The sequence below is a fragment of the Mesocricetus auratus genome, unplaced genomic scaffold, assembly GCF_017639785.1.
Source record: "Mesocricetus auratus isolate SY011 unplaced genomic scaffold, BCM_Maur_2.0 Super-Scaffold_100010, whole genome shotgun sequence".
Classification (NCBI taxonomy): domain Eukaryota; kingdom Metazoa; phylum Chordata; class Mammalia; order Rodentia; family Cricetidae; genus Mesocricetus; species Mesocricetus auratus.
The window spans coordinates 79,783,509-79,803,746 of record NW_024429194.1 but is presented as its reverse complement, the minus strand read 5'-3'; the positions used below and the strand labels follow the sequence as shown (position 1 = coordinate 79,803,746).

At 40.1% G+C, this 20,238-nt stretch overlaps 1 protein-coding gene across 1 annotated transcript in view; it reads left to right on the top strand.

Moving 5' to 3' along the window:
- Positions 1 to 20,238, top strand: part of Atxn10 (ataxin 10) — a 131,417-nt gene that overhangs the window by 89,965 nt on the left and 21,214 nt on the right. Inside the window, exon 10 of the mRNA XM_040754032.1 lies at positions 13,724 to 13,787. Coding sequence (XP_040609966.1) covers positions 13,724 to 13,787 — 64 coding nt within the window. The remainder of the gene's footprint in view (positions 1 to 13,723; positions 13,788 to 20,238) is intronic.

Below are 20,238 nucleotides of genomic sequence, written 5' to 3'. Positions count from 1 at the left end.
TTCTTAAGGAATCTGAGTCTAGATGATTCTGAGAACTGATTTCCAAGGATATAAAGGTTGAAGTACTTTATCTGTTTTTTTCCAAGCAAAGTTTGTTCTGGACCTCTATCTTAAACCATTCATTGATTTTATCTTTTTACATCCCTTTGCATTTTATTAGCACTACACTAACCATCCTAGCTATCTGGTCTGATCACTTTACATTTCATAAAGCACTTCCATGTGCTTGTGAATAAAGTATGATACACGACTTTTATTTCATGTGAATGCCCATCATTTCTCTCTCCTTTAAAACTTTTTTTTAACCCAGATTTAGGCACAAAGTTCTATTCTTAGCTGAGGATCTTTTTGGCAGTTTTAGCTGCTCAGAGAGAAAGGGTCAGTTTTCTATAAATGTGTAGCCCCTGACAAGTTTACTGTACTCTAATAGAAGGCCATACATCCCAGGATATTTGGATAGCACAAATTGTCCTTGATGTAGGGGTGGGCTGGGGAGTGAGGACACAAGTTGTATGGGAAGTTCCCTCTGGGAAGAGTTGGCTGGGTGGGGGGGATAAATATGGTCAAATAGTTGTAGGAAATTCTCAAAGAACTTAAAAAAAATGTAAAAGTTAGAAAAAAAATCTTCCTCTCAAGAAAGTTTGTATGCACTTAGCCTTGGAAAGTTCTTTATATAATTTACGCGTTCAGAAACTCTGGGACCTATTTCTGAGCCTCAGAGTTAGAAATGGACACTGCTTTAAGGGAACTATGATAATAAAGAAAAGTTACATCCAGAAGGCTTCACAGGCCTGTTTCTAAACCCTTTGTGGCTCAGTTGCTTACTAGCTGAGTTGAAGCATAAATAATGAGAAAATATTTTGTCTCGCAGGGTTGCTTTGAGCAAAGCCTCTGTGTGTGTGTGTGTGTGTGTGTGTGTTCCATTAAGTAGTATTTCATGAATGACAACCAAAAACACTAACTGCTGCTGCCATTCTTTTCCCTTGTGGAGGATCCAGCCCAGAGCAGAGGACACACTAAGCTGCACTTACATCCTAATTACATTAGGTTTTTACTGGTAATTCTGAACCAAGCTTTTTAAAACTTCTCTAATGGGAGGAATTGTGTTCTTCTGTTTTTTATTTCCATACATTGCTCTGTTCATAATTTTTCTGTAAAGTATAGTAAGTAGAACTTTTAAATAATATGTTTATCATTTATATGATGGACAGTATTGTGTTTGAATGATTATATATGTGTCTGTGAACATTGTCACAATAATACCATATAAACCAGAAAGCTGCTTTCATAATTTGGATTATAACAACTCGGGTTTTCCTGATGAAACTTCACTGTTGCTCCTAAGTGCTGCTTTACAGTACTGAGATGGGCCAGCCTTGAGGACAAGTTTGTCAGGGTTACTATGTACCAGAAACCCTATAATTACTGAGATTATCTAGCTAATGTAAAGTGCTGTTTGGTTTTTGTTATTCAGTTGTTACCATAGCTGGAGTCGGGTGGGTGTTTAAACCCTTTTGAACTCAAGATTCTTTTATGATGATGGAATATTTCATGTCTTAATGCCCAGTATAGAGTGTGTGCTCAAATATTTTATCAGGTATGTGTTTTTTTACAGGTTCATATAATATATAAAATGCATTTCTGTTCCAAGAAAAATAAAAGTGGTAAACAGTTGGGAGAGGGCTTGCATATTTTCCTTTATTATCCTGTCTGATGATTAATGCTTTCAGTTATGTTCACCTCACGTTTAACCAGGTTAGTGTTTAGTTTTGGTTAGGCTGTTTTCCTTATGAGCACAGGAACAGCCAATCCTGAGCTGGGCCTGTCTTCCAGGTGGAGTCTTTGCATTGTTTCCAGATCACGGTGCTTAATGTAAGGTCAGATTTTCTTATGAAAACAGATTTTGGATTAGCTGTCTGTGCACTTGCACACACCCCTGCACACCTGCCTGTGCACTTAAGCTGGAGTCATGTCCTGATTTCAGATGCAAAGACTTCAGATTCTGCTCTGTAACTAAAAGTGCAAAATCAGACTGCGTGCACAGGCACCTGCAGCTGTTGCTTGTGGAGAGCACAAGGTCTGGTGAAAGAGCTTGGTGGCGATGAGCACTGCTTGCACACTATGGAATGTGGGTCTGCTTCTGTAAATAAAGATTTCCTGGGACACACTACCATAGCACAGTTAAATGGTCATGACAGAAACTGTGTGGCTTGCAAAATCTAAATTATTTTCTAGCTCTATAGAATAAAGTTGGCAATCCCGGACAGTTGATTTTTTTTTTTAAAAGAAAAAGCTGTTTGAGCCCCAGCTTGATCACACAAATACCATAGGAGCTTGACTATCTTCTGTGAGCATTTTGGTGTGTGTGTGTGTGTGTGTGTGTGTGTGTGTGTGTGTGTGTGTGTGTGTGTGTGTGTGTGTATGTGTGTATGTTACATGCTTATTGTGTGTGCCATGCTGTTTTCCAGGATTAGGAATTAGAGCATTGAACTAAAGAGACATAATTCCTGCTCTATGGAATATGAGGCCAACAACATATTCTGTAAGGATAGTGACCACTTAACTTTCCTAAGGAAGAGTGGGGAAATTAATATTTATAAAAATAGTGTTTAGATAAGCAAATGGATTCTGAATGATGTTAGTGTAAGGCCATGTTTGCTACCCTCAGCAGTTTTCACTGGAAGAGTGAATAAGTAGAAGTAACAGGGAATAGCTCTGGCACATTAGCTCAACAGAGATGAACACATATGAAATTCTGATTCACCACTGAGTGAGTAATCCTTGTCACTGCTCAGGTACAAGCAATGTGCAGATTGGCCTTGTAGAAGATGGTCCCGGTAGAGAAAATGAAAGTGACCTAAGTTAAAAAGCCCATTGCTTTCAGTATGTTAATACTTTTTGCAAATCTGAGTTAATTCCTGGAATTTCAAGCTCATTCCTTTCTCCCCTTTAGTCAATAGGCTAGTTTCAAAACCCTGTGTACTTTAGAGGCTCTTTGAATCTGTGTATCATGAGGAAGGCAGAGTGCTTAGGAATATAAGGATCAAGTTAGATTCCTGTTCTTTGAAATAATGATTATGTTTTAGGAATGAAGGGTAGCATTTAAAATTATGGAATGAGCTGGACTGTGGCGGTGGATACCTTTAATCCCAATTCTCAGGAAGTAGAGGCAGGTGTATCTCTATGAGTTCGAGGCCAGTTTGTTCTACAGAGCAAATTCCAGGAGAGCCAAGGCTACACAGAGAAATCCTGTCTAGGGGGAGGGGGAAAGAGAAAGGGAAAAGAAAAAGAAAAGAAATTATGGAACTAATCCTTGTAATTCATGATAAGAAATAGTTCCATAATTTCTTTTTTTAATGGGTATCAATAAGTGTGATAGTTTAGCTAAATTGATCTTTGTACAAAAGGTGTGAGGTCCTGAGTATTTTATTACATCTGGGTACCCATTCATGTTTGGGATGAGGGTGAGAAATACTTTGGTGAATGTTATCAAGTAGATTGTCACAGAACCTAAAAGATGACTTGCGGAAAATACTCATTAAAAACTTCAAATTTCTTATTTTATTTACTCTACTGTGTGTAATATGTGTGTATACATTCAGACATGCTTGTACCACAGGGAGTGAGTGAAGGTCAGAGGTCAGCTTTTAGGACTCAGTTTTCTTTTCCACGTTGTTGAAGCATGGTGTCTGTTATTTCTGGGTATGCCAGACTGGAGGGGCTTTCCTCCTGTCCCCACCTCCCATTGTGCTGGGATTACAGATGTAAGTCACTACATCTGGCTTTTTATGGGTTCTGGGGATCAAACTCAGGTGTTAGGATTCTGTGGCAAGCACTTTTACCCACTCAGCCATTCTTCTGGCCCAGGGAACGTACCTTTCCCAACTCTGCTTGTAACATGAGAGAAGAACAGGTTGGTGTTTTTTTAAAGCACTATTTGTGGTGTGCTTGTGTGTAATGGGGGAGCGGTGGAGGGGCAGGGGGTTGTGTGTATGTTAGTGGTGTGTGCCAGATATACATGAACTCACAGACCTGCCCTCGGTAGTCTTCTCTTTTGGTTGGATCCCTCAGAAAGCTTGGTATTGTTTTTCTGTCCTGTAACAAGGGCCACTTCTATACACAACCAGATAACTAAGGTTTTCCATGTGTCTGAGTACAGAGAACATGGAGTTACAAGATCCATTCTTGACACATAAGCTGCTGCTGCTCTTTTAAAGGTCCATGAGGCATGTGCACATATGTGTGTTTATTTGGGTACCTGCAGCAGTCAAAAGAGGGTTTTGGATTCCTGAGACTAGAGCTACATGTGGTTGTGAGCATCAGATGTGATTTCTGGGACCTGAGCTCAGGCTTTCTACAAGTGCTTTTATCTAAAGAGCTGTGAGTGGAAATGTAACTTGTTGAGCTACATATTTACCTAGGGCTCTTTTCAGTTCTATTCATATTCCAGAATATAATTCAGACAGAAGATGGAGTAGAAGGAAGGGAGGCAGTGTTGTGTACCTGTTTTCAGGGAGAGAAACCTCCACAGGTGGGAGCAAGATGGACTTAGTGTGTCCAATTGAGCAACTATCTTGCAGTGATCAGCCACACTGATTTCATGCCTTCAAAGGGCACCTCTGCTGTCTGTCTGTGGCGGTTCAGCAGTACCGTCTAAATTTTATATTTATTTAAATAATGTTTTCCCCTTGGCAAAAAAACACTAGAAGAGATGGTTTGCCCAAAAGCACATCCAATGTGAAACACCTAATCCTTGATAGACACAGCAGTATAATTACTAATATAAAAGCTAGGAGTTGAAATCTAAAGCTCCAGTAGAGGTGATAGAATTCATAGAATTTGGAAGCACAGGAGAAAATTACCTGTAGTATATTTGAAAACATTATCTTGGGGACACATGCACACATCTACAAACACATATGAAAGAATCAAAATCAAGCATTATACTACAATCCAGAAAACTTGAGGCTAAATGAGAAAAGGTAGCCAATGTCCACCAAACCCAGTATGACATAAATGTTGAAATTACTGATGAAGATTGTAAAGTGGCCATCAGAGCAATACTCCAGGGAGCAGTTGTGAACAAAAATGAAGGAAATTGCAGCAGACTAGAAGATAAAAATTTTTAATAGGCGGAATGGCAACTTTAGGACCAAAACAAGTAAACAACAATAAAAACAAGACAAAAAATAAAAAACCACATGTCATGGCTCATTAATTAATCCGTAGAAACAGCAGAACACCCAGTGAACTTGAGGATAGAATAAAATTATCTAATATGAAAACAGACGAAAAAGTAAATTGGAAAAAATGCTAGCAATCCCCTAGATCACATGGAACTCTGTTTGACATTCTGTTTTCAGATTCCCCACTAAGAGAGGCTGAAAGGTAATTCAATGAGTATATTTCAACTTGGTAACAAACAGAAACTTACAGATGGAGGAGGGTCAGGATTGGTCATGCTTCCTTGGCAATAGCTATAGAATAGTAAATGACTCAACTCTGAAGCTACCTATGAGTCCAGAAACCCACCCATCTTGTTAAAACAAGAAGGGATTTGCTATCAGTCCTTTACTCTATATGACTAAGAACTGTTCCCTTACTGTGCCCAGGTTGCATCAACTAGCATTTCCAATTAAAGTATAGAAAGATTAATGTTTTCAGTAAACCTGTTTGTGATAGTCAGGTTTTCCGTACTGTAACAAATACTTGAGATAATCACCTTATGAACAGGAAAAGATGATTTTGAATCACGCTTTTGGAAGTTTGGCCCATAGTATATTGGCTCTGTCACTTTAGGCTTGTGATGACATATCGTTACAGAAAAGCATGAAGAAACAAACCCTCTCACTTTATAGTGGTCAGCAAGCAAAAGAAAAGTCCCCTTAAAGAACATGTCCCACACAACTTGAAACCTGTCCTTGAGCCCCGCCTTTAAAGGTCCCACTTCCGAATAGTACCAGGCTGAGAGGCAACCCTTTAACACATGGGACTTTGGAGTTGCTGATCTAAGCTGTAGTGATACTGTTTTGCTAAAACACCAGTTGCATGGTGTACACATACACGCTATGTTGAAATTAGTCCTTATAGCCTCCCAAAAATCATGTATATGAACATTCATAATTACTCAAAAACTAGAAGCAAACTACTATCTATCATTGGTGGAATGAATCTGCCCATGGTGCATTCATATTGTGAGTAAGTAATACACAACAGTGACAAAGGGAGCTATTAGGATAATGGTAGTGTGTTCTCTGAAAGAAACCAAACATGGAGAAAGTCTCAGAAGACGCTGCAGTAAGCTAAGGGGATAGACATTTAAGTGGTGGTTACTGCTCTGTCAGGAGGGCCTCCAGAGCCTCTTGGTGCTGCAGTGTCTTCTCTCTTGCTGTGAGTAGATGGAACAAATGTACATAGAGCAATTCATACATGCTGCATACTTTAGTGTATGTTAGCAAGTTAAAATTTAAAGAACAGTGTACAGTGTACATGTGTTGTTTTTTAACATAAACTAGTATGTATAGTCTGTATATGACAGACTAGAAAAATTGTGGGTCTGGCCTTTGAGATAATATCTATGATTGAGTCTGCCATTGGGCAGATTAGGCATTTTGTGTTTGTATTCTTTCTACTTCATGTCTTGTCTAGGGCCTTATCTTTCTATTCTTTACCCCTTGGTAAATGTAATATATGTGGCTAATGTGTACTTTAGTATTAATGTAATACAAGGTCTGTTGCAAAGCACCTTTCTTTTAAATGCTTGTCCCATTTCTATAAAGATGATGGGGGGGTCTCATTTTGCTTTGTTTGGGTTTTTTGTCTTATCTGTTATTTGCTTGTTTATTTTGCTTTTTGCTTATGTGTTTCTTCCTTTTTTTTTTAAAGAGAACTGAGGTGGGGAGGATCTGGGAGGAATTAGAATTGGGGAATACATGATCAAAATCTGTTGCGTGGAAATCTTTTTCTAAATGAAAATAGGTTTTCAGAAAGAGGAAAAAAGGAATGTGACTTTTAGATGGCAGCCACAAATCAGCCCTGGAGAGAGCTCCTTTATAAACTAACAGCCAACATTGTGAGGTGTACAAAGTTCTCCTCCTGTGGGCACTGAGGGCATTCTCTAGTGTCCTTCCTGTGGGCCACAGACCTCTTCTTGGGTCTCCTGAGACTGCTGCTCTGCCTCCTATGTCAGATGCCTCACCACAGCAGCTAAAGCCTTCTGCTTTCTCCACTTTACATGGATTTCAGTGCATTTGATGTTGTTTTAGCTACCCTCTCTGCCTCTTTCCCTCTTTAGTTTTTTTTTTTGTTTGTTTGTTTTAATGTTTGAGACAGAGTTTTGTTAATAGAACTCACTCTGGCTTTGTGTGGTCACACTGTGTCAGTCTTCCAAATGCCAGGATTACAGATATTTATAATTATTACAGGCATTATATTGTCACCACACCTGTCATCCTTTTTTTCTGAAGATGAGAAATATTTTCATGCAGTTGAAAAAAATTGAATGCATGAATTTTTAATTAAACCTGAAATTTGCCACTCATTAAGCTGTGTGGCTTTGGACTAGTTAACTGTTACAAGTCTCATGATCTTTATCTACCTGATAGGAACGCAAACTGCTGCCTTGCAAACCTTTATAAAAATCAGATCTTGGCATAGGTTTTCCTTCACTCTCCCATTTCCCATTTTGTAACAGAGCTAGTAGATTCTGCACTGCATCTACGTGGTGCATAGACTTAATCTCAGTAACAGGCAGGCATTTCAAGGGTCGTCTTTTGCTCCATGTGTCCCATTTGATGGTGGGTAGCCACATGATTCCCCCAGAGGTCTCCGCCAGCCTTCCAGGCTGTGTGAGTGGCTTTAAGGAGTGGACAGGCATGCATTTGGTTTCCCATTATTAGCCTTATCCCTTGTCATGTCCAGAGGATGTTCAGTGTAGAACACTACCCGAACAGATGTTCTGCTGGTCTTATACATATGAGATGCTCATTCCCAGTCTAGTGTGGCAGATAGCTGAATTACCCAGAGTACCAGTCTCCCAGTGGATATTAATGCCATAGGCAAGTTCACCAAATTCCAAGACTCATTTATTGAGGGTCAGAAGCTCAGCTGATACTGCAGCAGAAAATGGAGATTGTCTGTGGGTTAAAAATTAAAGAGCAAAAGCATTCAGGACAGAAATCTGTTTGTTCAGGCACTGAAGTGTGGCATTGTAGATAATGCGTTATGGTGGGAATTGCACCTTAAGTAGCCAAGGTGGAGTGCATATTTTTGTAAGCTTGCTGTCTAAGTTGTTTTTGTTCTAAATGTAGCTGTGCTTGTTAGCACAGTTGTGCCAGAACAGCTTCTCAGAACTACCTGCTTTCTCAGCCAACTGCCATGGTTCCCAATCCTTTTTGCTGTTACACTTTCTCAAGTCATATCTTATGGCTATGAGGTGGCATCTAGGTAGAGTGTAGTTTTAAGTGGTGTGTTCCCAAGTATGGTAAAGAAGTGCTTTTCTTGATTCATATTTTCTTCTGCTTCAAAACAGGTCTGTCATGTAGTTCTTTAAACATGTCACTGGTCATCTTTTGACATTTTACTTTATGAAACTATCTTTAAGAAATGACAGTCAGGGTTGGAGAGATGGCTCAGTGGGTAAAAGTGCTGACTGCTCTCCCAGAGGACCCAGGTTCAATCCGCACCCACACGGCAACCTTTATAACTTCAATTCTAGGGGATTCGACACTGTCACACAGACATACACGCAGGCAAAACACCAGTGCACATAAAATAAAAATAAATAAATAATTTTTAAAATAAGAAATGGCAGTCATGGGAAACTAACTCTTTTTATGAATCAGCAGGTTTACGTTTTCTACAAACAATGCAACAGAAATGCCACAAGTAGAAGTATAAATATGAATGATTGTATTAATGCCCACCATTCAGGGTAGTTTCTAGAAGCCAGTTATTGTTCTGGTTCATTTTCTCATCATTTAAAGTGACACCTCTGGTTGTAATGGAGCTTTATTGTTTTGTTTTGTTTCCCTTAACTTCCATATGAGAGGTGATTCATTCACCTTCCCTCAAAGCTGTGCAGGTAACAGTGCCAGTCTCCCCTCCCTGCCCTTGTGTCCCCCAATGGCTTTCCTGCCATTGCTTCTTGATTGGGAGAAGCTCCAGGAAGTGAAAAGGTTAAGCCCCCAGGGCCATGCTCTGCATTCCAGATCCCTGGCAGATGTCTTCTGACATCTAGTCCTAAAATGTCTGGTTGACTTGTAGTTGGGAAAAGTGGCTGCAGACACCTTTGGTAGGAATGCACAGAGTGAGCTTTCATTCACCAGATGTTGCCAGAGTTCCTGCCTGTGCACTTTCCTCCTAATTTAAGAACAGTTGGGAGTGGATTTTATATGTTTGCTTATTTTTAAGTCTTGTGCTTAGAAATATAGTTAGTTCCTTATAACTACCTGACTTCATTAAGTAAAACCAGTTAGGTGGAAGGTTTTGTGAAATGTGCACATTCATTTAAAAAAAAAGGAGTAGTTTACCAATAGACATCACAGATTTAAAGATGTTTGTGTCTTCCTGTTTGTTTGTGGTATGTGTTGAACTTTCTGGAATTTGGTAACTGAACTTAGAAACTATTTCTCATTAATCATATTTCCCTTTGTCTCTGTAGATCAGTAGTTCATCAACTTTCCTAATTCTGCAACCCTTTAATACAGTTTTCATGTTGTGATGACCCCAACCATAAAATTATTTTCATTGCTACTTCATAGCTGTGATCTTGCTACTATTATGAGTTGTAATGCAAATATCTGATATGCAGGATATCTGTGAAAGGGTCATTCTACCCCCAAAAGGGTTGTGACCCACCACTCTAGATGGCTAAGAGTCCACCCATGTTCTTAAAAAGAGGCTGTGGTCTGTGCAAAAACTCTGCTCAGTTGTATTAACTGTGGAGTCAGTGTTTGCTCCTTCTTGTATTCCTCTCTTTGTTGAGGCTGCGTGCTGCAGTGAGTTGATTCTCACATTTGTTCTTACATACTTTTCCTTCCTGGAAGTTTCTTGACTTGGGGGAGGGGAGATACTTAGAGATCTTAGGGGCCTTTGTGTGCCTGACAGTTTTTTGGGAGCTTTATGAGCCTCTCTGCAGTTCTCACATGTTAGGTGTATATTTGACCATCTTTCCTGTCTGCATAGTTGTTGTCCTGCCTTGCTCAGGTTCCAATACTCACAGGATGACCCCGGCACATACAAGTTGTTCAGAGCTTCTACTGTTAAAGCCTTTATTTCCTAAAGCCTTAGAAAGCCTAAGCTGGTGGAGAAATGTTCAGTCTTTCTAACAATACAAGGCCAAGTAATGCCCTACTTTATGCCTCAGTCTCTACTTCTGGTTTTCTCTGTCTAAAGTCTACTGGTGTTGGTATCTGGCTCATCTTCATGGCTAGGTCACTCTCATAGATGAGGTGTCACCACTTTACAAGCAGGTTTCTCGGGCGAACATCTAAATCACTCCAGTAGATACACCATCCTGTTTATTTCTTTCACAGGCATTACCATGTACTATGATTATATTTTGATTGCTTCCCTTCCTTTCTCTCTCATTCTCTCTATGCTGTTGATTAGGGCTTAGTTGGAGTTGGTGTCAGTGTAGAGGTGGAGTAGATAGATAAATGGAATTAGTTCCAAAAGATGTTTTGCCTTCTTCACATACATTTTTTAAAGCAAGTAGTTATTGGTCATTTGAGGAATAAAAGAGTGGAAACAGTTCTTGTGGTAATTTGGAAAGCTCTGAACTCCAAATAGCTGTGGTTTCTGCTTCACCTGGATTTTGCCAGCCTCTGGCAGTTGGAGCTATGACATAGAGAAGTTGGGGAATGGTGTATCAGCTCAAAGCAAGAACCTTTCACACCAATTGGCCTCTTCTCTGGTGATCTGCTGGTGTGCTGCTTCACCATTGGTCCCCCAAGGCCATAGGATGTCCTCTTTTGGGAAGAAGCTTCTTGTGTCAGAATACTCTGCCTTCCGTCCTCTGGCTGCTCTGCCAGCCCTGAGCTGCTGCTCCTTTCTCCTCAGCCACTAGAGAGGAGTAGATATTTTGTCCCCAGGAGACCTTAAGTGGGTCAGAATAACACATGTATCTCATTAACCCCCAAAATCACACTGGCCTCAAGGCAGATAATGTATTCCATTCTGATATACTCCCTGAGAGGCCTAACTTCATTATCATCAAATATCCACAAGAGATACTCCATATTTGATCATTAATTCTAACTCAGTATCAAATTTCCAGAGAATCTTGAAAACCCAGAGATGATATTTCAAGTCCAAAGACATTAAAGTTAAATCATTTGTCCATGTGTATAAAGAAGTGTAATTTCCAAGTGTATTCTGCCTGATTTGAGTCTGCTCTGGCTGTGTGAATGCTGTCCTACCTTAGTACTGTGTATGCTCTTGAGTTTCTTCAGGTTTTTGTATTCACCATTCCATGTCAAACAACCAAGATTACTAAGGTAGTTTCTTGCTCAGCCCAATACTATTCCCAAAGGAGCTTGCTCTCCTGTTGGGTCTATATGCTTTGCAGTGTTTCTCCAGCATCACTTGCTCCTGTGGGACAGAAAGGAAAATAGATAATCAGTTAGCTGCCCTGTGTCTACACTGTTTCCAGGGCCCAGATGTTTGTTTAAGCTAGGCTTACTGTCTTGTAGGGCAACATTACCATGTAAAAAGAAAGTGTTGACTGAGCTCGGCTCCTCCAGAGAACTACAACCTGTGACTCATTTATTATGGGTTTACAATCAGTTCCTAACATGTTAGGTAAAGAAACAAACAACTTCCTTATTTTATGAAGTGCTAACAGAAGAAAACTCGTTAATTTCCTAATTGTTCTCTTCCCCAGATAGTCACTCTACACATGTAGCTGCAGCAGTAAACCTGAGCTCTGTAATAACAAATTCTGTTGTCAGGCCCCCCCTTGGGAAGGTGTTACATTTATGTCTGCTGTTCCAGTGACCTTACCCTGTGTTCATTCTCAAGTCTATAATTATGTATTTGTCATCTATGTCTAGAATAGTCCATGTACATTGAAAAAAGTCAATGGGTTTCTATAAAAAGTTTCCTGTAGCCTTTTTAAATGCAGCCCTGTGAGTGAGGTGTTTACCTAGGAGTCCACAGCTTCAGTGGAGCTATGATGTTTAATAAATCTTTCATTTGCTTGTATAGCTTGCTTAAATTTCAGTATTTATGTGTGATTTCATTTCTATCAAAATCTTACCAACTTGATAGACTTTAGAATTTTACCTTTTTCTTTAATATTTGTCTTACACTGAATAAATCCTGAATGTTTTTTTCTCCCTCACTTATGAGAAGTTGGCAGTTTAATACCGTGCAGAATGAAAGTATGCATTTGGACCTGCTGAAAATATACTTGCTTCCTTAGACTTCCAGAAGTTCCTATCCCTTGCTCTAGTCAGTCAGCATCATAATCCAATCTAGTCCATAGATATGTTTTCTTTGAAGTAGACTTTTACATCCCATTTTATAGATAAGAAAACTGAGTTTTCAAGGCTCCATAACATGCCCAAGGTTGGCATCCTGGCCAGATGTGAGCTCCTATCCTGTCTCCCCTGTCTGCTGATTCCTAAATAGCTGCTCAGGCCCCTAACCTTCAGCTTGTGTTCACCCCTGGTCCATGCTGACACCTGCAGTCCCTGATACTCCACTCTGGAAAGTTGTTTTTGCATTAAAATGCTAATCCTGCTGGGAGGTGGTGACAGCATGCCTTTAATCCCAGCACCAAGTAGAGAGGATGAGGATGGCCAGGCAGTGGTGGCGCACACCTTTACTCCCAGCACTCGGGAGGCAGAGGCAGGCCTATCTCTGTGAGTTCAAGACCAGCCTGGTCTACAAGAGCTAGCTCCAGGGCAGCTTCCAAAACCACAGAGAAACCCTGTCTTGAAAAACAGGGGGGCTAACCTTTGCACCTATATTACAAATCTGTAATATCCTACAAATATTTTTTCTCAGTTTTCATTTGTCTTTTTTTAAATGTCAAATGTTGAAACATTTTAATTTCTGGACATCAGTCTTAGTTAGAAGAGACCTTTTCCTGTTTTCATTGTTAAAAAAAAAAGGTTCTGATCTCTATTTTGGTAGCATTTCTTTCTTCTTAAATTAAAACTCAGATAGGGAGTTCGTCCTTGAAAGGCAACATTGGAGTGTAATTTACTTCTGTTCTTTTTTTTAAATACGACTGCCCAAATGTCATACCTGTCTTAAGGAAGAGTGAAAAGATTAAAGTTATCTCTGTGCTCACATGTCTGCTTTTCTGTTGTGTGTGTTTTGTGCATCTTTCTGCATGTGGAGACCAGAGGGCAACTTCCAGTGCTATTCCTTGGTATCACCCACCTTAGTTTTGAGACAGAGTCTCCTTGATTGTGAAGCTCAAATAAGCTAGATGGTTCACTGTCCTTGTGCTGGCTGGGATTATAGGTGTGCACCATTGTGCCTGTTTTTTTGTTGTTGTTGTTGTTATTGTTTTTAAAAATGGATTCTAAGGGTCAAACTCAGCTCTTTATGGTTGCAAAATATGCACTTTACTGACTGAGCCATCTATCCAACCTCTATAAATCTGCTTTTATATGTTATAGGTGAAACAATATTATAATCAGGAAATTAGGAAGGTGAAAGGAGTCATCTATTCTATGATCCTGACCTTGTCCATTTTCTCTCCCTTTAGGTGAACGAGCTAGATGGCATTCCTCTGATCCTGGACAGCAGCAACATCGATGACAACAACCCCTGTATCCTTGAATAAGACCCACAACCAGGTGCTGTAGCCTGGCTTGTCTGTCTTGGTGTTTGTTCAGTATTTAAGATGGCTAGCTCATAGTATAATGGGCTAATTTTCAAGGTAACCAGGACCTCTGAAGACAGCATGTGGCTAAAATGTGTGACAGAGACAGCTCATCCCCCTCCTGTGCTGTATATAATCTTCCAAAGTATGTGTGTGGTCCTTGGAATATGCATAAAACAATGGGCTTGTTTTCGCTGTAGAGTTAGCACTGTTAACAAAGGCTTGACAGAAGCATGAGCAGCATTCTGCACTTTAGCAATAAGAAACGTTAGTTTCCTTGTTTAAAGGCCCTGTCCTGCAGACCCCTTCTGCTGAGGTGGGATCTCTGCCCCTTCTTGGGTTGTTGTTCATCCTCCCTAGCTAGTGTTCTGCGTGAGATCCTGATTATTTCTTCACTGCACCAAGTCATGATACCAAATAAAGCTAATTTAGTACAATGATTAGTCAGGGACCTGGTGCAACCTCTTTAGGTTTGAAATGAAACCTATTTAATTATAAGAACATACGTGATGAGCCAAATTCTGTCTTGCCCTTTGCTCTGGGTCCTGCATGGCCTATGCTTTTGCATTAGAAAGAGGAATCCTTGTGAAACTGAAAGTTGAGAGAGTAAGACTTGGTTGGACAATGAGGAACCCAGCCTAGGATGAACTGGGGTGTTTTATCCAGGAGAACCTTCCTTTGGGGGCTTCCGTCAAGAAGATAATCACACATTTCAGAGGAAAGTAAACAGAGAAATGCTTAATGTTTTTGCTAGAAATACTGCCATTTGCCTAATTTACAATATTAAAATCTTAAAGAGCACAGCAGCTCGTGAGATCAGGAAAAGCCAAATCAAGAGCTTTAGAAGACCCTTCTTCGAGGCTCAAAAGATATGCATTGTCTTCAGTCACTATATAGTATTCAGAGGATACTTTTTAGCTCAAAGAGAAAAGAAAGATGAAAGAAGAGTGTTTTCCTTGGTGGGGGCAGTAGAAGTTGCAGATGTCTTTCCAGTGAGAGAGCCAGCTCATCTTGACCAAGACTCTACCCACAGTTTATTTTCATGCTCCCTAAACTGAGGGTGAATAAAGGCTTTTAGCATTGCTACTTGTTTTTACTAGAGTCCAAAGGGGAATGTTACAATGTGCTTTGGGGAGTTGTCTTCACAGTATTTTCTCCTTTGTTTAATCTTTTTGTATTTCCACATGTTATGACTTTACTCAATCCTGACAACACCTGAAGCAGATGCTCATATGATCAGACCCCATTTTGTAGATGTGGAAATAAACCAAAAGTCCCAATCACTTGTCCTAAATGTCAGCCAGAACTTAAGCTTGTGAGTAACTGGTTCTCCTGGACTGTCTCCATAGGAGTTGCTGAGATGAGGTGAGCATATGCGTCTAGTCATATGAACATGTCCATGCAGTAGAAAAGTTACTTTAAAGCATATCATAGATATCCATGTAGACAGCTGGCCTTTGTAGTGATAATGTAGCATTGTAAGACCCTCAATTCTCCTCTAAGTCACTAAGAAAATTGAATATGATAAGCAGTTTTAATGTGTTTGATGTTTCTTTGTAGTTTCATTTATTAGTCCCACCAGATTTTAAGGTCACATAAAGTATGTTTACAATAGAATGAACTATATCCTGAAATAATCAGAACAAAAGGCAAACAATGTTAAATTTTCAGAAATGAGGAGGCATTATACCCTAGTGATTTATTTTTCAGTTGTAAGCTGTAAATTAAAGTCTGGTTACCAAAGCAAATAGAGAAATATTGTGCATCGTGTTGCCCACCTTACCATGGGTGTAACTGCACATGTGTGTAGTACCCACAGAGACCAGAAGGTGTTACTGATCTCCTAGAATTGGGTTACAGACAGTTGTGAGCTGCTGCGTGTGGGTGCTGGGAACTGAACATGGTCCCCAGTGAGAGCAGCTAGCTTTCTTAACTGTTGAGCCATCTTTCCACTCTAGCCCCATATACTGCAATAGATATCTTTTGGTACTGCCTGCTTACTTCATGGCTTGAGCATTTAGCTCTTGTATACTGCCATCTCACTTCCCTTGGAGGTTCAGCACTGCAATTAAGTCTTCAGATCCCATTTCCCATTCCCCATTACTAAAGGGACTGAGCATCACCTAAAATGTTTAATTGGCCAGGAAGTGATAGTGGACACTTGTAACCCATTACTCAGAAAGCAGATATAGCTAACCACTTAGCAAGATCCTGCTTCATGAGACAAGCAGAAAACCAAACCTTTATAAAAACAACATGTTCAGACTGGAGAGATGGCTCAGAGGTTATGAACACTGACTGCTCTTCTGGAGGTCCTGAGTTCAATTCCCAGCAACCACATGGTGGCACACAACCATCTGTAATGAGATCTGGTGCCCTCTTCTGGCCTGCAGGGATACATGGAGGCAGTGTTATATATATAATAAATAAATAAAATCTTTAAAAAAATGTTCACTTGCCATGTGAATTGTATGTGTTATATTTGTACTTACACACAAAACATAATTTTTGATGAAGCTATTTGTACATTCTTACATTGTACTATCTCTCACTTTTATTATTTGTGTGTGTGTATGTGTTATGTATATGTTTATGTGAGGGGTGCATGTGTAAATGGGTATGTACAAGTTTGTGTACAAGTATGTGAAGTCTAGAGCTTTTACATTGCATTTTTTTTCAGTTACTTTCTACCTTATTTTTTGTTGTTGTTTTTTGAGAAAGGGTCTCTCACAGAACTTGGCATGACTAGATTTGGCTAGGCCTTCTGACCATTGAGCTTCAGGGACCTACCTGTCACTGCTGCCCCTATTCCCCAGCACTGTAGTTACACATGATTTTGTATTGATCCACACACATCTCCATTATTGGACACATCATGTATGAACACAGGTTAGATGTGTCTGTAGACAGTTTTACTTCTACTTTGGTATGATATGTATATATGCATGATTTTGTATGTTTCTGTAAACCCTAGGGCTCACAAATGAGAGAAAACATGTCATCCTTGTCTTTCTGCAACTGATTTAATTTGCTTAATATGACTGTTTCCATTTACATCCATTTTCTTACAGAAAACCTGACTTCCTTATGATTGAAAAATTCCATTCTGTACATACACCACAATTCTCTATCCTTTCTGCTGGAGGACTATAGGTTGGTGCCATAATTTATCTATTATGAGCCGTGCTGCAGTAAACATTGATGTGCAAGTATCTCTGTGATGTATTGACTTGGAGTCCTTCAGATAAATACCCAGGAGTGGCATGGCCATGTCAGCTACTAGCTTTGCTTTTAGTTTTTTGAGGAACCTCCATTCTGGTTTTCATAGTGGATGGACTGGTTAAATCCCCAATATAATTAATAATAATATAATTAAGAGGGTTTTTTGTTTTTGTTGGTGGTGTTTGTTTTGTTTTTGCTCATATCCTTGCCAGTGCCTGTAGTTCTCTGAGTGCTGTTCTCACTGGGGTGAGATGGAAACTCATTATCTTTTGTTTGTTTTTTGCATTTCTCTGATGGGCACAAGTGTTAAAACATTTTTTTCCATATATTTATTGGCTGATCATACTTCCTCATTGAGGATTGTCTGCTCACTTCAAGCTCATTTAACTGAGTTGTTTGGTATTTAGTTTTTAGAGTTCTTTGTTACATTCTAGGTATTAATCCTCTGTCAGATGTATACTCAGCAAAGATTCCTCTCATATTTTGTAGGCCATTCTGCACTTGATGAATTATTTCTGTTGCTGGTCATAAACTTTTATTTTCACGGGTCTTGTTTGTTAACTGTTGGCATTATTTCCTGAGCAAATGGAATACACAACAGAATCTTCCAATCACAGGAGCCTTGCTCCTTTTCTTAGGTAGTCCAGGACCTCTAAGACCCCCTCCCATGCTCTAGCTATGCTGTGTTTAGTTCTGTATTTGGAACCTCATAAAATGTCTTTATAGGCCAGCAAAAATGGGTCAGCAGGTAAGGAAGGGGGCTTGCTGCCAATCTTGGCCACTTGAGTTTGATCCCTGGAATAAATTCTCCCCTACTCTCTTCTTCAGTGGCTCTTCCTTGTCTCCTTTGTTGCTGCCTTTTCTATAACTTAAATGTTGATGTGTACCTAGATTTCCTGGTACCTAGAACTCTCTTCTGTTGTCTCTGGCAGTGTTGATTGAATGTCTTTTACATATCTGACACTGGTCCAGGCCTTAGGAAAGACAGGGCGACACCCAGGAAGGTGGTTGATGCCTTCCAAGCACGAGGTGGTAAGTGGCATGGCTCAGACTGGTATCAGTGCTGATCTGTGTGTGGTCATAGTTCCCATCGCCTGTGCACTCTTAGGGCAAACTTCATAGTGGGCATCAACTCCCCATTTCTCACTCCCAAATTAGTAGGTCCAAAACTAAATTTAAAACTGACCCTCTCTGCCCCATTCAGAGAGAAGACATGGTCACTCATGAGTCTCCTTTTTAATTCTTCCTATGTGAAATGTTACCATGTCTTGATTCTTGCATTTATTTATTTTTATTAATCAGGAGGCAGAGCAACTCTAAACCCAAGAAAATTTCCCCAAGGGTTCTTCAATTGTTAAGTGAATCTCTATCCTAGGTTTGGCAATATTTTGAATTTGTTTGTTTTAACTGATTTCTTCAATCATTTAACGTAACCAAGCTTTTAATCAAACTTTAGACACCTTGTTCTGCCTCTCCCTCTCTGTTTTTATTTTTCTGCTTCATGTGTGCGTGCGAGCTCGCGCGCGTGCGTGTGTGTGTGTATGTGTGTGTGTGTGTGTGCTCTCACATGCACATGCATGCACATGGTACACACACAAAATACATATTTGGATGTGCCAGATAAACTATAAACTGGGTGTGTGGTGTTCTTGAGCATCTGCCAGGTATTGGGGTGGGTCCTGAGATTCTATAAATGTCTATCCTTTCCCATGAGAATTCCATAGACCTCGCTATAGAAGACTCTGCTTTCTCCATCATCTACAGATGGGAGGACCAGGATGGCTTCACAGAGCAGGGTATTCTTTGGAAGCAGCTTATGCAACTAACAGGGATTTCCATTGCAGGGGAAAGCCATGGCTCAGAGGGAGCCTAACCCTGCAGGCCTGCACTGGGTACTCCTGGGTCAGGGATGTGAGCCCAGCCAGCTCCCAGCTGTTCATCGCCCCCACTCACTCTTGGGTCACCCACAGTAATGACAGAGTAGCTGGTGCCATCGGAAAATTCCAGCTTCACTACCGCAGAGTCAATTTCTTATTTGTCAGTTTATTGTGGCAAGTGGGATTTTTTTGTTGTTGTTCCCAAATAGGAACAGCTGAACTTTATTTGCAATGTTTTTCTTTTCATTCTTTTTTGATCTATGTTTTGATCAGTAGTCCTTGATGTGGGTTTTTTAATATATTGTTTTTATTGGGGGCATTGGGTGGGGACAAGGATAGAAAGAGCACCCAAGCTGGGATGTCGTGTGTATTTTATGACCCACCCCCACTCTTTAATCTATCTCATCTCTAAATCCCCCCATGTGTTGAAAGACGACATTTGCTTTAAAAAAAAAAAGAATTTACTTACATGGAGAAATGTAAGCCTTTATAGGACTAATGATGTCATCTGTGCTGAGAAACATGGCATAGTGGCAGGTGTTTTTGCTTCACTCCAGGTATCTCACTAACTCTGAGTGTCTACCCCACCTCCTGGGTTGTAGTGGCTGAAATATCATCATGTGTGTAAAGCACATAGCTCCTTAACAAGTAAGTGTTCTTGTGCATATAGCTTATTATGGCTCTTAGACCTTACAAGAAAGGTAAATTTTCATCTCTGATTGTTCTTGGTATTGATACTCCAAGAATGATATCCAGAGCAAAATGGAGAGTGTATAAATATTACCACAGGCCCGTCATTCAGAGAGAAGCAGGTTTCCTATTAATGGGGCTGCAGCAGAGCTATCTCTTGGGGATGAGGAGTCAGGGGTACAGAATGCCCTAGACCCCTCCCTTTCACCATTCAGCAATGTTAATTCATGGGGAATCATAGCCCTCACTGTGAACAGTAAAACAATAGAGCTTCTAGAAGCATTTGTGGGGAATATGATTGTTATACTGAGGAGACAGAGTTCTTTTCTTTTTTTTTTTTTCCCGGAGACTGTGTTGGAACTTGCTCTGTACACCAGGCTGGCCTCGAACTCACAGAGATCCGCCTGCCTCTGCCTCCCAAGTGCTGGGATTAAAGGCGTTCGCCACCAACACCTGGCAGGAGACAGAGTTCTTAAAAAGATCCTAACTGCCCATTGGAAGCACTAGCCTTTGCCTTCGATGTATCTGACTTTGGACTTGTGTAATATGGCAAGTGTTCTATAAAACATCTAAGAAAAGATAATCAGTCCTCAAAAACAGGCAAAAGCC